We start from the raw sequence: 18,068 nt of genomic DNA, 5'->3' as shown, positions 1-18,068 counted from the left end.
AATAGTTCTTTATTAAAAGAAAAAATAATTCTAAGACATTATAAAACAAATAAAATTTTCACGAATGGTGGTAATGGACATACAATAATATTATGGTAACAATAAAAATAAAAATTAATAAAAATACACATCAATCGACCTCCAATTTTCTGAATGATCCGGTTAGTTCTTTTTGCATATCGTCGAATTCACTAATTATTTTCCCTTTTCCGTTGATGTTGATTTTCATGTCGTCTAGAGCCATTAACATTTCACGTTTGGCACGGAGTTTCTTCTTTAGTTCGACTGTAATAAAAAAAAATGATTACAAAACATATAAGCAACAGCGATACATTTATTAACATGATATATTAATGTATAGTATGTTATCAGCATTGCAATTTCAATCGAACTATTTTTTAAATATATTATCAAACACATTTTAATATTGTGTCCGTTGAATTTATAAAATCGAGAAAATAAAATTTTTAATCGTCTCTGCACAGATTTTTTTATGTAAAACGTTACAAACCTATCATTGTGGCCAAAGGTATTTCACCACCGTACTCTTTCGGTAGGTATTTGGGATCGATGAATTTCTGTATGTCTTTTTGACCGCTGTAGAACTGAAAATAACGATACACGTGCATAATTAGTAACAGTATTTTATACAGTAATTAAATTTAGGGGTGATATTATAATTAGTAATCACGTTATGTTAATTAAAAAAAAAAACATTAATAACATTATTTAAATTTGTATTTTGATAATAGTATATTTTCCATGACGTTAAAGGGGAAGAGGGTACAGCCCCTTACCACCTAATGCGTGTCTAGTGTGTCTACGGCCCTGATTAGTAATTAAATCGTGACAATTTCAGATTGAAAATACTATCGAATATATAAGTGTAGGTACTCGTAATAAATTTAGTTATGTTTACCTTTACTCGGCTCTTAAGTTTGGAGTTTAAAAATGAAACCGTGGCCGTGAAAAACTTGTCCGCGAAATTAGGGACGTTTATGAAGTACGTGGACTTGTGTCTCATCGGTGTCGAACTCTAAACGAACAAAAAAAAAAAAAAATAATGAACCGATTTAAATGTGTTCGGTGTTAGTCTATTCGCTGCTATCATTAAATACTATGAAAATTTAATAAACGCGTACTTGCAAACACCGTATGATGCGTTTTAGGTCTGAAAACGACCACAGCGTCATGTGTCCCATCAGCAATCCAGACTCGTCGTTGACATAACTGTACCCTGTGAGAGAAAGTAATCTGTGTTAATATAAATATTTATACCGAAAGGATGCCGCAGTTGATCATCTATTCTCAATGTGTGTATACTGACCTTTGATTTGGTTTTCGGGGTCGTCCATAAGACTCTCGCCGATTAGTGCGTGCACGCGGGCCATATCCGCGGATGTGTACTTGTATGGATCGAAACGGCCGGCGCACGAGAACATGACGCACCTGCCAAATTCATCTCGGCCCGGCAAAGGCACCAGGTATCTGTCAATAATAATACATGGTATGCGTTTAATTTACGTTATTACTTGTTGTTCAGAAATCAGGAAGTCGCGATGAGCAAGTTTTCATATTTCATTTTTGTGTATGTGTGTGTGTGTGGGGGGGGGGGGATTTATCGTGACGACGATGTTCTTATACCGTATGGTTAGTGGCTCGAAAGCGAATCGAAGACGCTGCAGTATGTTCCCCCTTTCACCTATATATTAGCGAGTGATTATTTACGTAAAGGAGTCTTTAAATTTTTAGACAGCAGACAATTTAATATTTTATAACAACCTTAAGGGCCAACGTTTACAAAAAAATATATTTTTTATAATAAAATTTCAGCATTTGATTTTAATAACATTGTAACAGGGGTGAGGGAAGTTGACAAACCAAACGTGGAGACACTCACCCGCTGTCCAATATGTCGGATATGATCGGGTCGTCGACGTCCAGTTTGGAGAACCACTGTGGGTACAGTTGTCTGATGACCAGGTACCGTTCCAGCATATCTTGTGCCATGGGAACGCTAAATTTTTTTGTTCTTAAAAATCGCAATAAGAATGGTGCGTCTGGAAAATGAAAAAAAATGAGAAAATTAATAACAGTGTTCCATAAAAGTGTTATCAATTATCAACGATTGCTTTATTCCTGTATTGTGTTCATCGACTGATTCGTAGAACATTATAATGTTACGAATTTTTATAATATATAATGTACATGTATTAACACTTATTCCGACGACCTTTCTCCCACAACACAAATTATATTTTACATTTTTTAATAAGCTACAATATTTGAATACGGCCAACACGAGCTTTCTAAAATATTAAAATAAAATTCATTATTTTTTTAATTATTGTAACAGAACGATACAGGTGATGACTTGTTTACATTTTCAAAATTACCTACAATGTATTATTTTATGTATATATATATTATAATTATATATATATATATATGTTGTTATTAATTATTATATATGAAATCTATTATTTTCATTGTGCTTGAAATAAACTAATAAAAACGAATTCTATAAGTATTTTTACGCATAAATGAACTTATTTCCCTCCCCCCAACAATTTATATAAATAAATTTTAAGTATAATTTTCGATGGACACTTAGTAAAGTTTTCATTAATTTTCATTTAAATTTTTTATGACTATTTTTATTAATAAAACATAATATAGGTAGGTACATTTAATTTTTATCACGTCAAAAACTTGCTAAATTATTTTTAAAATATTAATTGATGATCTCTATATTATAGAGTGTGTTGTCAAATTTTATCATTGTTACCTGTGCGACAGTTAACGATGTCCGGATGCTTCCTGATCCAGTTGCGCATTGCTCGCAACGAGTGTGTCCTGATGATGTCATCCTCGCGCAACTCCTGTTTGGCCACTAACCGCAGACCGTCGGCCAGTGGACATTCTTCCACGGTGTTATCGTCGCTATCGTAGCCTACACCCATTGTGATATGTTCGTGTGTTTATCCTGCGACCGAAAGACTGTAGTTACCAGAAATGGCCGCAGCGCTCGTCCTTATAGGTGTCTATTGTTATAGACCTAAAATTAAATTATGATTTAAAACGTCGGTAAATAAATAAATCATAAATTATAAAAATATAAAACATTTAGAACAAAATATATGAATAGATATTTTGAAAACCGAGTGAAAAATGCATTTCATTTTTAATTCCTTTTATGGAGTTGGAATAAACAAACTATTTCAAATTGATATTTACCTATATCGATTTTGAAATATATTTATTAGAATTTTTTAAACACCTGTCTCATCTCAATGAACGCATTGCAAGTGGAAATAATTGTATTGAAATCATACAATTGATTACGTTTACAGAGTAGTGTGGGAGCCAAGACCCAAATAGTGTGACGCGTAGCCTATTTGATTTCTAATTTCAACTTCTATTCAAAAACAAATGTCTATATATTATAGAGTACTTGTATATTATTCTGGAGACGTTCAAGCAAACGTGAATTTTAATAAATTATGTAAACCATTCCGGCTCCGTAACATGTTGTCGCGGTATACCTAAACAGCTGGTAGCAGCAGCAGCTACTATATAAAGTGTATAAGATTACGCAATGTTAAACGTGTAATACTCGTATAGATACGCGATCGAGTCTACCGGATCGATTTTTGTAGCATTTATATAGAATATAATACATTAATACGCTACCTGCTGCAGACCACCCGGGCGGATGATAATTACGCACCATATATGCCAAATCAGATTTTAAAATGACGCGAGACTCAAAGGATGATAATATTACATCACGAATCGCACAACTCCAAACGGATGACGGTAGATACTTCCGACAACGCCACGGCATTCGATTTAAAGACATGAGAACGCCCAGTGAACTATTTAGGTACTTTGGAGCCATTTTAATAAAAAAAAAAAAGGATTTACAATATATCTAAGGAAGTCGACTACCGGGCGCCGTTAAATTATTATCGACGTATTTCAACGTGACTGATATACTAGAAATATATGTACGCCAATATTTTGGGCGGTAAACAGTGTTGTCGAACACATTTCTGAAACGCGTTATTGGCCTCTAGAACGATGTCTACGTAACGAATAACCAGTATGGAACGTATTTTTCTTTATAAGATCATCGAATTTCCACTGCTTCGCGGTACTGCACCTTACTCGCGTTCGGCACCACAACAGACGTCGATTACAAATCGTGCGTGCCAACGAGAGCTTTCTGGTCTCCGCACTCGACTGTTGAACGGGTAAAAGAGTTTTGCAGACGACATTGTAATGGACACCGGATACAAAACACGACTACACGACGGACGTAATGGTATTATATCCAGAAACGCGTTGGCTCTGGTTCACGGCGCCATAACAGGTATACATTTATACATATATATGTGTGTGTGTGCGCGCGCGTGTATCTATATTATTATACATGGAAGTCAATGCGTTTACACCTATACAATGCACACGCCGACCGCCGCCGCGATTCGCTTCCTTGTCCGGAAGGACTGTCCCATCGTAATACAGCGGTTGCGCAACACACACCGGTTTCGACCACAACCGCAGCGGCGACCGCGTAATAGTTTTTTTATTCGTTTACGATTGTGAAAAACGCGATCAGCCGCTGCCACGGAATAATATCATCGACAACGTCGTGTGCATAATATGTAGGCGACGCGTTATTTCGCGGACACATGTGGTTGCATATTATATATTATAGTATTTATATTATATATATATATATTATACACGCATCGTAATATATAATGATTATTAATAAAAGTCTGTCGTAGCCGATCTCTTTTAATAAAAAATTCAACTTTCATTAACGATATTTTAAAACAAAATACATGTATAGGTTAACATTATTATAAAGTAATACGCGCGTATGGAACAACGGTATGAATATACAATGTATAATATCGCATGTGCAATGTGTGTATGTGTGTATGATACGTTTGCTAATTGCCAATGTGTTGGTCGTTTTTTCAATATTATGGACAATTATAAACATTTGATTTTAGTATTGTACGACACACAATACTACTCTGAAATCTTCGAACACGGTAAAGACGATTTTTTTTTCTTCTATACAAACATTTTGACAATCTATATGACTATAGTATCTTGTTTTTACCGTGTACACCCGTAAACGATAGTCAATATAATGACATAAGTACCATATATATATATATATATATATATATATATAGGTACGCAATTTATTTCGTTAACGGACGTGACATTGCGTATTCGTTACGCGCCTGACGATCTGTCACAGAATTTGAGATGTGAGACCTTCGTCGCCTTCCTGTGTTTTATTGTTGCTCTACAATATATACCGCGAACGTGATTGGCCCCGCGTTCGTCCTTTTGGTCGAAAACTATGATATCATTTATACATAAATGTGTATTCGATGGGATACTGTATATTTCACGGTCGTTCTCAATAAAAGTCTTTCGGTCAACAATATCATCGCCCGCCATATAATGTAATATAATAGACATCATAATATAGTAACACGCGAGTTATTTTAAGTTTGGTGAACACAAGATCGTTAAGTTAGAAATTAATAGTTAACGAATAATACAATTAATCATCCGAGTTTGAAGTAAATACGGAAAAAATATTATTTCAGATTGAAATAAGTTAATCGATCTAATTTTTTTAACTAGTTATCCGCGGAATGCGGGTCTCATAAAAAGATAATTTTATGCCCATCTATGTATAATATTATTTTATCAAGAAACATAAAACATTATAGTTTTAGATTATTCTGGTATTGAAGATCGCGTGTACAATATAATTTATAAATGTATATAAAAACCATTAAAATCAAAAACTTCAAAAATATTTGTAATTTTAACTCGTGGAATTATTTTTAAATTAACAGTAAAATAGCTAAGTTATTTTAACAGTAAATTAACCTAGCTAATACTATTTAGAAAATTAACTTGAAATTTGTTTAACTTTTTAACTAGTTAATGCCTGTCGTTTCATCATAAATATTATTATTAGCGTGTTTTGTTCTATGCAATTATTTACACTATTGCGTGTCGTATCGTGGCGAGGCCAATTCGTCTGTTTTCAGATCGACAGTATGATCGACAAAGCAGAAATCGTCGAAAATCGACATCGGAAAATCTTCAACCGCATCAAATATAATGGAAAGCGCGAAACGAAAAACCTCAGCAAAGACAACGGATAGCGGTCGTCCCAGGTTACGTATCACACAGCGGGTACCATTATCGCTGTTAAAAAAATATTATGGTTACGTCATCGGCACCGTACTTTCACCAGTTCCCCGACGACAATAATATAACGATAATATTATGTAGGTAGGTATCTACTTACCAATAATACGTTCTGCCGATGCGCCCAATGCGAATGGAAAGAAAAAAACCGGAAATGCTCGGATATGAAAAATAATATATAACAATTCAATATGACAAATATTTAAGGAGAAGTGGGGTGAGGCCCCTCAGAATTGTTTGAAGCCACTCCGTTTTTTTTTCAATTCTTGCGTATATGGATATATATACTTAATACATTTTCAATTTTGTTTTTGTTTTTGCTAAAAATTATGTTCGACAATAAACGAAACATGTACAAATTCAATTATATCAACACTCGAATATTGCAGCAATAGGTGGCTTACCGCGACATATCATATCATATCGATATATCATTACAATTGTAGAAAACCAAATATTTCCGTAGCACAAATCGGAAGTTCTCGATACACCGACATTCGAACGAATATAGTCTCGATGATACTAGGACATAATGTAATACTATTATCACACTCAGAATTCGTGTTACCGGACAGCCACCAGAGAGGTTTTCTTTTCCCGGTCGACACACTCGTGTACCGGACGAATTCAGGAAAAGCAAATACGCATGCATGTATCTACACGGCTTACACATAATTTATGGGCGGTAAAAAATACGTCGAAACGAAAGCGACGGTGAACTCTAGAGAGATTGCATAACCGAGTACGTAAAACCGGTTGTTCCGGGCCGGTGGGCGGCGGCGGCACCGGACGCGTCGGAACGCCGAAAACGGACACGCGCTTAGTTAGTCGTCGTGTGATGCAATAATATTGTCCATGCGATAATAACGGCAATAATAATAATAAAAATAATGGCGAGTAAAAAAGCTGTCCGGCGTTGTAATAGAATGTATAAAGGTAAGATCGTTAAAGAGGCACGGCTCGGCGCAGTTTCGCCGACGTCGTGACCACGCGGCTGCAGGGCGAAATAATAATAATTATGTCAAGACTCGTACAAATGCCGTCGGTCCGCCAAGAGTCAAACGGGGACACGACCACGAAGATTTATGAGACGCAACACGGAAACGACCGATTTGATTTGCCCGAGATACGACTCAAACCATGATATATCGCGTGTACCCCGTCAGCACACCGCGATGATATTATACCTCTAACCGTAAACGATAATACGTGCATTCGACGCCGGTACTCGGGCATACCCGTCGAAATTCGTCCAACTAAATATCGCAAACGTCCGAAAGGTTTAAGTCGATTTAAAACAACCTGTACTGCGTGTCTGCATACAATTGCATAATACATAATATAACACAAATCGTACGTCTAATAACTGCGTTTCCGAGTTTATGGATCGCACATTCGTACGCATAACGATTGTGCAGTTGATGTGTATAGACATTGACAGCGATCTCGATGATTGAATACTTTATACAAAATTACAAATCGTATACAGCATCAGGTCGTTAAAGTCTGCCTTGCGAATTTGCGGTACGACGGCGAACTGCAATCCAGACGATTCCGCAATGATGCATTCTTTGTTTCTCGAATCGTTCAAAAACAGCAACTGCATCGAAAACCGATAGTTTTCGGTCTTACCTGCCTATAAAATAATACAACACACGCGTGAATCGAACGGCGAGCGCTCGTATCCCGCCGATAGGCCAACACGCGTACTCGATGCCAGCCAATAACATTAATAACTGTAGCCCGTCTGTCGTAATTTTCCAAATCGGATTTTCGCAATTTTTTTCCGTCGCACCTTAGCACGCGGGAGGAGTGCGCGCGAAACCTATAGCTACACGTCGCGCCAATCAACCGCGTCGAATCGCTGCCGACTTCCCGCCGGCCGTCAAACGCGTGTCGCCCGAAGTTTCGTAATTATTCTGTTCTGCGCGTCACTCATTGTTGTTTGTACAATGATATTATGCGCACAGATGTGTTGGCGATTTGCTTGACGCCATCGTGTCGAAAACCCTATCACTCGCGCCTGCTCCCGTCAGCGGCAACAGCAAAAACCGTACGAGAGGCACTTTGCCTCCGAGCAATACGTTATTGTTATATTGCTATTATTTCTGCGTTCAACTAAATAGTAAATAAGCAGACAGTCGTGTTATAAATATCGTTCTATAACAGTGTATTAGTATTATACATTAAAAGAATAACCGTATAATAATGTAATGTATACCGTATGAAGCTTTTCTATAACGGACGCCTCTAAATAGCGGACGAAATATCAGAAACCGAGGCTAGTAACCCAAACTAACCTAACCGAAAATATAAGTATACCCGTACTCTGTACCGCCTCCCGTGCTACCGTCGATAATCGCGATTCCTTTTGTCGGTTTTTCACCAAGTCTTCGCCCTGGACAATATCACCACAAGACGTATAAATGTATATATATATATATATATATATCGAATATATTATATGTACTGACGCCATCATAAATCGACACGCTGTACTCGCAAACACGCGTTTTTAACATGAAATTTAACTCGCGACTAACGACGACATCACAAATAATTGTATCATACTCATCTAAAAGTTTGAGTTGAGTACATAATTTCACGTAATACATATTTGCATATCTAGCCGTGACGCGTATACGCATTATATAAGCCGGAGTAATGATTTATCAATATATTCTACGGTGCGACAACATCAAACTCTATGATCCCCCCTATTGTAAGAGTGTACCTACATCGATACGCGCATTACAATATAATACGACATTATATCGTGCCACGCACTCTCTGCGGGCGCACCTCAAATATCCCCCGATACGACGGTAATTTGTTCGTTTTTGTCTTAGCCAGCTTTGAACGCGTTGCGATAGCCCGCGGCTGACCCACGCGTAAATAACACAGTACCTACAGACACTACATAATATTATTACCTGCTAATGTTATACGCGCGCGAGTCACTTCAGCATTTCTCTCAAGACATTTACTGGTAGGTGTTGTAATTCGTATAAAAACTAAAAATACGTAAACACTCTCGGCGTGTTTTAAAAATATTGTTATAACGTTGCCCGCAAACGATAAACAACCTTGGGGTCGCGTTTTTCTTTCTCCGCGCACACTTTTACCTCTGGAAGTTGGCTCCGTACAATTCATTATACACACACACATATATAGCGGCGCACTTGCAATAGACGACGGCCTCCACCTCGTTTTCAAACTCATACCATCCATATACATAATAATAATATCACATCGGCTGATCTCTCGCCCACGTCAAACGACCTAAATCTCATTCGCGCGCGGTCCAATCCCAAATCCGAAGGACGGTGTCTTAACGCAGAACTCGATACACACAATAATATTGTACACTTGACGGCGGTCAGTGAACCTATTTTGTGTTCGTGCAGTGGTCGTACTACATACTATAATAATGTTATTAATGTTAATAATATGCCGAATTGAACATTATAACGAAAACGGAAAACGGAAAGTCGCGCAAGAGATATTTTAGTCGTCGGTTAATTATTTTGGATTTGGATTTTGTATTTACCTGCGAGCTCGTAGTGGATGCGGCGACTCCGAACTGGACGGCTGCTGGTCTGGAAGTACTAGAAGAAAACAGACGGACCCGGTCGGCCGAGGATCCTCTCCCTTTCTCCCGGCGGCGCCCGGTCGTTCCCTCCACACAACGCAGTGTCACAATTGCGATATACGTATATATTATATCAATAGGTATACCGACTTAACATAGCACGTACTATGTATTAATGTGTTATATACAATTCCGTCGTTGTTACATGTGATTATCGCACAATATAATATATAATATACCGACACGCTTATATATCTATATGCACGCCGCCTGTAGCTGTATGTAAGACTTAAATGGAGAGTGGGGGCTTAGGAGGGCTTATTCCTCCTCTAACCGATAAAATATTTTAAATGAGTTTTAGAGTTTTGTAATATTTCTATAATAGCAACAACTCGTTATACAATTTAAAATGTATTATTTTGTTTATTTGTGTACGTATACGTGATTCGTAATCCATTCGTATGGAATATATATATACAGAGAGCGGAAGATAACGTCTACAAGTAACATGACTAACAAATATAAATTATGGCCAATGTGATTTTCTTATAATTTTTTAATTTTGTCTCATAACAATAAAGTACGATATACAATAACTACATGATATGTTATTTTTCCACAAAATATATGCTTTGGAATGACTATTATATATTATTAGACGAGTGTGACGAATTTATAATAAGGGCGTTTTTAAAAGATGATCCAGTAAAACGATTATATTGTATGATTTCGGATAACCAGTCAACCAAAAAGTTCGAAAATTTAAAATTTAATTCAATGCGAGCTGTGTTCCGATTAAACTATAATATTATTGTGTGATGTATCATCGTAATATGTGATAAATAATTTTAAAATTATGTACAAATGAGTGAACTAAAATCAAAACGACAAACGCATACTGTGGAAATGTTTAATTTGAATAATTTAAAAAAATATATTATACTCTAATACACGATTTACAAAATTCAAAAATAATTATTTGGATATTTCTTATAAATTATAATATTTACATAATGGCCGTCTGCCGCATCGTGATGCTCGCAATATGGATGCCCAAAAGAACCGGCCAAGGCCGATGGCGATCGTCTCGTCATAGTTGGTCATTTGTTCATAATAATAACAACTATTATGTTGTAGCTACTTACTTTTTGTTTTTATTATTATACGAATAAACCAATCACATTTTCAACTACCCGTCCGTTGTATATGACTGTGCGTTTGAAAACAACCCAAAAACAAAACACATTTTTAAATTATATATAAAAATATGTATATTATATAGGGTGATTATTTTATCATTAAATACTCATTATTTCAAAAAGTGTTGACTTTTTTCAAAATGTTTAATGACATGCTTTCTTAAAACTATATAAAATATTTAATTTTTTTACCCTTAAATTTAATAGTGAAATCACTATAACTTTTGATTTTTAAATGGCAACTTATATTTAAAATTTCATATAATAGTAGGGCTATTTTTTTTACGAATTTTACCGTTAAAATTATTATTTTTCATTTAACCGTTAGTGAGTTAAAGCTGCTCAAAGTTGGGTGGTTTAAGAATTTAGGTGTTCGTCCTACAAGTTATTACGGCTGTGAGGCGTTGGTAATTATTACGGGTACAAAGTTAATCACTGCGTCAATAGTCGAAAACAGTTTATTACACATGATTAAAAGACCGAAAATTGTCCAACCTTGAAAAGTTATATTTTACTAAAAAATTAACGAAAAATAATAATTTGAATGTTAAAATTCACAAAAAAAAATTAGCCCTATTAGCTTTGTACATTTTAAAAATAGATAATCATATGAAAATCAAAAGTTGATAGTGATTTCACTACAAAAGGGTGGAAAAAATAAAAATTTCATACAGTTTGAAAAAGCATGAAACAAAATGTTTTGAAAAAAAAAACGAAAAAACGTTAATACATGACGAAGATGAGTGTTTAATGATCAAAAATATCAGTCTGTGTATATACATGATAATGATAAATATAATAGATAGGTATTATGTATTATGTATATCATATTTCATAATATAGACGTTATTATATTATTATGCAGATGAATTTGAATGCATTACCGTACATCGTAAAAAATTACTATAGTGTCATCGTTAAGCTTAATTGTTTACCAAATTTAAAATATGGTTTACTACAATATAATATATGTGCGTTATTGTGAACGAAAAACAAAAATGTTGATTTTTCAAAACCAAATTATCAGTAATTCCGTTAAAACTGTAATTATTTAAAGTATTATTATTCTGTTTCGGCCAAATTACGTTTAATTTATGCATCGAGTGACGCTCCATTATAGTGGTGTATATTAGAATCGGATATATTATTTGGACTCCAGTCCTATATAAGATATAACGTACCTAAGATGTATCTATTATGTAACTGTTGTGTCAGTACTTTACTTTTAAACGATAATATCAATAAAAGCATAAGACATTGTCTAGATAATATTCTTACCTTTAAATTTGATAGTAGGTAAATTAACTCAAATATTAAAGCTAACGTCACAAAATGTGTTCTGCTGAAAGAAAATTTGCTATGATGTAGGTATAAGTGAGACAGTAAGTCAACACATGCAGGTATAAGTGGTATAACGTCCTCTTAAGTAAAATTAATTATAGTACAAAGTATAACATTCTCTCAGTCAAACTTAATTCGAACATTTATTTTGGTCCTAAAAATTAAAACGTTTGTATTATCATATTATTAATCAATTATTATTTAGATGATTTAGATTAAGTAAAAATATTGTTAGTTAATACTAATAATTTATAAGGAATGAAAAACAATAACTAGTTTTGTTTTTTCAATAATCATAAAAACCAGTGGAAATATAAATAAGAATTGTCACAAGACGTCAACACCTTTATGTCAAAAATATCGTTCAGATTTCGGTGTCGGTTAGACACCGGGCAACAGAAGTCGTCGCATATGCGTATATATTATTTTAATCAAATACTATGACGTATAATAACACATTTCAAACATAATAACATTTTATCGTGTCGCAACACCGTTGCAGCAGTACTAAACTATGATCTGTGTATTTTTTACGTCTACAAATAATAATTAAAAATTACGATAATAATTATACATCCTATTTGTTATAAACAGTATACCTAATATGTGCATTGCAAATAATATTATATTCGTATGTGCGTGAATGAGTACCTAAATTAAAAAAAAGATGTCGGATGACGCAACTATATACTGCTGCACCGGTCGGTTATACGCATAGATATAATGTACACATAATTTTATTAGAAACGGTAGTCGACGCGAAACAATCGCCACTCGCGTAGTGTAATATATACCTACACGGGTAATACATACATATATTATTACAGTCGATGCATAATATAGTAATGGACGTTGTCGTATATTACATAGAAAGGCGACGCGATTCCGGTACGAGATTTGGTGGGTTCATACAGCGGTAGTATGATAAAAAAAAAAAAAAAAATCGTATTATATTATTCGCAAGAACGGAAATCGTGTATTCGTATATTATTAGTATAAAATATTACGACTCGCAGTATTCATACCGTACGCCGACTTGTTTTACGTTCAGAATGATATTAAACGCGGGGACAGCGTCCAAGCTGTCGCAGTGTATTACATAAACGCCATAGTATTGCTTTATACGGCAGGGTGAATATTTTCGTAATTTTTTTTTTTCATTTAAATCAACCGCATTGGTATTTTGGAATTCGAAACTTTCGATTTTTTAAAGATTCCAATAAAATTATATGCAGTGTTATCGTCGTTATAGTTTTGTAATTTTACATACTACAAGTTGGATATAATACAGTCACTATACTCAATTTGGGACGAGATCATTTGAGTCCAATAATCAAATGAGTCAATAAGGCGAATGACCCCCACCCAAATACTAATAATACAACTTGTTTACTCAACAAATATTTATTGCAATTTAAGCTATTATGTAACATTATATTTAAATTAAAATAAAATATTGTAATAACCCGAGTACTCAATTTTTCTACCGTACTCAAATCACGGCGAACAAAATTTGCACATAGGATATTTAAAAATGTAATCACAGGTAATTACGCAGCATCATACACTGAACACGACAACGTCTATTCCTTTATACTATGTCACCGCCTATCGTACTGACGTTTTCGTCTGCTTGATTTATCGCGAAAAGATAATTTGATGTATCTTCACGATAATAACAAAATACCGGTACCATTTTTTATACCGTATAATATATAACACGTTTTTTTCCAATGTATGAACATATTTTCTTTATTTATCTAATTTCCAAATGAAATCCCATTAACCGGCGTGCGAGTCGAATAGACGAATTTTTCGCTGTGTGTTAGTATATGCGTGCAAATCGGGTCCAGCCGTTTTCAGTCTAATTGGCGAATAAGTCAATTAACAACGAGTCCAATAACCGCAGACCGCACTGTATATCCATATTGCATTTAATTGGTGTTATACAGTTTCGGTTGGGAGTCAGTATATGTATTATAAAATATAATACGAGAATTAATCGAAAATCATATTCCTTAATTTTTTTCTAATTGCAGACTGCAGTGAACGTTTTCTGAAAACATAGTAAGTACCTACATACCGTCATAAACTTATAATCCACTAGACGTGTTAAACTGTTAATGGATTGATATTATAATTACTTATCAAATCGTTCGAGCATTTATGGCTAATGTTTAAGTTTACTCGCACGTAAAGAAAATGCCTATGCAAAATATTGTGATGTGTTTATGACAGTTCCATCTTTCGAAAATCACATAGAATAATATTATCATTTTTGCAGATTTGACAGAAATTTTGCGATACCCATCATAGCCATCAATCATCTCTTTCGTAAAAACATATTACACATTTTTTATGTCATTATAATCATAATGTTAACTTCCTTGTATACGTTTTATATGTGTATTACGGTGTACTCAAGATTACACAACGGGTGTACAACAAATGTGAACGAATCTTATACAAATGAGGGTAAATTATGAATAAATTAATGAGTTTGAGGATTATATTTGTACTTTATCAGTACATTTTGATAGAGTTTTGAACTTGTCATATCTATAAGATTTAACACAAAAGACGATGTATGGGTTTTAGCCTATAGAATAAAAATAAACGAGAACGATTTTAACAAAAATTTTAAATATTATCCTTAGAAATAAAAGAAAAGCGTTGAGAGTAATTTGAACCACGTTCGATCGGTGACACCGAACAAAATACATATTTATTTTTATTGATTACATGTCATGTACATTATTTTGCCGATTAACAATAATAACTATAGTGCCATGTTTTAAAATTGTTTATTTTCACGGGTGGAGGTACACCTAAACCAATTAGCTATTATGCGATTATTATAACTAAATCGAATAATACACCAAACTTTGTATCTATTATCGCGAATTTAAATTTATAATATGTAATTTGTATACCTACCATGATAATATCGCTGCACTAAAAATATTATTACACGAAATAGGTTAGGTTAGGTCATTATATATATATTACAATTATGATTATAAGACGTACTGCAAGACGATGTAGTTCCTATTATATATATATATATATATATATATATCGTCTATCGCGGATGGGCGTTATTTTCTCGAACGAATCGCATAGTAAACGCATACAAATTATATTTTAAGTACTTACCTATATAATGTACATGCTATATTACCTATTATTGTATTCGAATAAAATCGTTCATGACCCACGTAACGCAATAGCAAAATATAAATATCTAATTAGACGGATAGTGTGTAAGTGATGTATCGGTAAGTATTTTATACAATGATCATTGATCGCACTCGCCGCATCCTATAACGGATCGTGTCCTTCCGATTTTATTCGAAATATTATTATTATTTACAGTTTTGTCTGGGGATCAAAACATGGATAAGTGCTGCTGGAGAGTTCATGGATACGCGTCCTCACGATAAACACGTTTCCTATCCTCGACACCGTTAAAAAATTTAATAACATTATCGTATCGCATACTAAATATTACCTACCTTTACCTATATAATAGTGTATCTACACACAAAAAAGCGCTGGTATACTTAAAGATAGTAATTATTATAGGTTTTGCATTATACAAACATTTCATTAAATTGCATACACAAAACGTTTGTTGGATCACTATCGGCACGTGCACAATGACACGTTTCAATCAAAAAGTATATAATTAGGACGCATTTCTTTAGACAAAAAAATAATAATTTTTTATGATTATTAATTATGATTATTTTGTTTCACTAACTATAGAAATTCATTATCTACCACACACACAACCTCATCGTATTGACTGAGTATGTTTCAGTATTGAACTGAGCAGATATTTGATTATATAGGTAGTAAAGCTAAGTTAACCTTTATTTTTCAATTGTTAAATAAGTTCAGCTTGAGTAGTTCATTTTTGTTTCATTTTAATTTTAAGTCTATTTTAACTAAACATATACGAATAATGTATAGTACCTACTTATTATATTAATGAACTGAATCTTAAAAAAATATTAATATTTGGTATGAAATTGATCATTGTATAATAGTTTCCAATATTATATACTAACACATTATGATGTGCACAAAACATAGAACTTCTATAAGCATATATAGGTATATCTGTAAAAATTAAATTTGCTAAAAATCATTATACGCGATTGTAAGGTTTACACAAATAACACGAAAAATATTATTGAAAAAATGGCGTTTAATTAAATGAAATCAATATTTCATCATCGTTTAACATATCGTATGGAAAAGCAAAAATAAATAAAAATAGTGTATTAAAACTGTGTGAAATTATTATTGCCAATCAACAATGATGTAATATAATATACCTAGCTAATATTGTATTACGGAGTGTTAATTCTTTGTTTAGACTTTTAAAGTAATACTATACAGAACTGGTAATTTTCTACAGGAATTGTGCGTCGATTCAGAAACATGCGTATATAAAAACCACATAGTTTGACGAATTTCATATTATAATATATTCGGTAAATTTTAATTGATTAGTATAGATGCTACATGCATTATTTAGGCTATTTAGGTATAATCAAACGCAAATTATGAAACTATCAAGACCGGACGAGTAGGATCTGTGGCCGATTAATACATTCAACAGTTGAACAGAATACTTAAAATAAATTACTTATTAGAAGCATTAATGTTGATAACTTGATTACAGGCTTAATTATTATTGATCACGTGTAGAATTATTATCTTAAAGATAATAATAAAGATCTTGTTATATTGAAAGACTTTAACGCTCGCTCGATGTTAAGGGACCTAACATACTTCACTGGTTTGTTAGTCGAATATAGCTTTCATCGTGTATTTATATTGAGATTATATTATTCATATTATCAATTTACACTTTATAGACAATAAATCGCACTCGAATAGCGAGTGTTTATTCGGTTCAAAGGAGAAACTCTGAATCTTATAATTACTATATATTATGCTTTATCGAATATTGAGAATACATAGAATTTACCAAAAAGGCGTTACTTACTTAAAAATCATTTGTTTTACCATTAGACATAACATATTAATGTCAATAAACAATTAATATTATTGAGAGTGAATTTACGTAAAACGTTGCTACATTTAATTGACTTTTAAACTATATTCAGCACTTTGGATTTTTTTAAACTAACAATTTAGTGTAACGAAAAATAATAATAATATTAAATATTATTGCAATAAGTTTTAATAAATGGTTTATCAATCATTATTAAAATATGAGTTAAAAACGTTTTTAGACATAAATTTAATAATTATCATTTTATAAAGAAATTGTTAGGTATAATTATACACAATGGCTTATTATAATAAATAATTTGTAATAAGTTATACCTCTATATATGTATGTGTAAATTTCCAAAACGTTAGCCAACGTCATATTCTAAATATTTTTAAATTGAATAGGTACAAGGTACATTTTGCATCCTAATGTATTATATTTATTTTTAATGTTAACTATTTTGTCTTTGTATTTTTCCTTATTCTATCGTAACTCATTATTAACTCTAAAATACGTACTTTTGACTTTTGTAAACCAAAAAAACACCATAAGCCAATACCTTAGTCATCAAACTTTGTATAAATATTTCGAAGTTGAATTTCGCTAATGAACTAGATTAGTACCAAATATCATCTCCAATATCGTT

General features: G+C 33.2%; 1 protein-coding gene across 1 annotated transcript; it reads right to left on the bottom strand.

Moving 5' to 3' along the window:
* Positions 1 to 5: 5 nt before the first annotated feature.
* Positions 6 to 9,997, bottom strand: LOC113551187 (clavesin-1). The gene is made up of 8 exons (XM_026953273.1): positions 9,809 to 9,997; positions 2,789 to 3,058; positions 1,901 to 2,060; positions 1,328 to 1,488; positions 1,143 to 1,237; positions 920 to 1,036; positions 512 to 605; positions 6 to 285 (listed from the first exon to the last, which is right to left on the bottom strand). Exons 2-8 carry the CDS (start codon positions 2,961 to 2,963, stop codon positions 131 to 133), a joined length of 957 nt encoding a protein of 318 aa, XP_026809074.1. The 5' UTR covers positions 2,964 to 3,058; positions 9,809 to 9,997; the 3' UTR covers positions 6 to 130.
* Positions 9,998 to 18,068: the final 8,071 nt, after the last annotated feature.

Source organism: Rhopalosiphum maidis, chromosome 2 (genome assembly GCF_003676215.2).
Source record: "Rhopalosiphum maidis isolate BTI-1 chromosome 2, ASM367621v3, whole genome shotgun sequence".
Lineage (NCBI taxonomy): Eukaryota > Metazoa > Arthropoda > Insecta > Hemiptera > Aphididae > Rhopalosiphum > Rhopalosiphum maidis.
The sequence above is the reverse complement of the archived record's forward strand: the minus strand, read 5'-3'. Positions and strand labels throughout refer to the sequence as shown.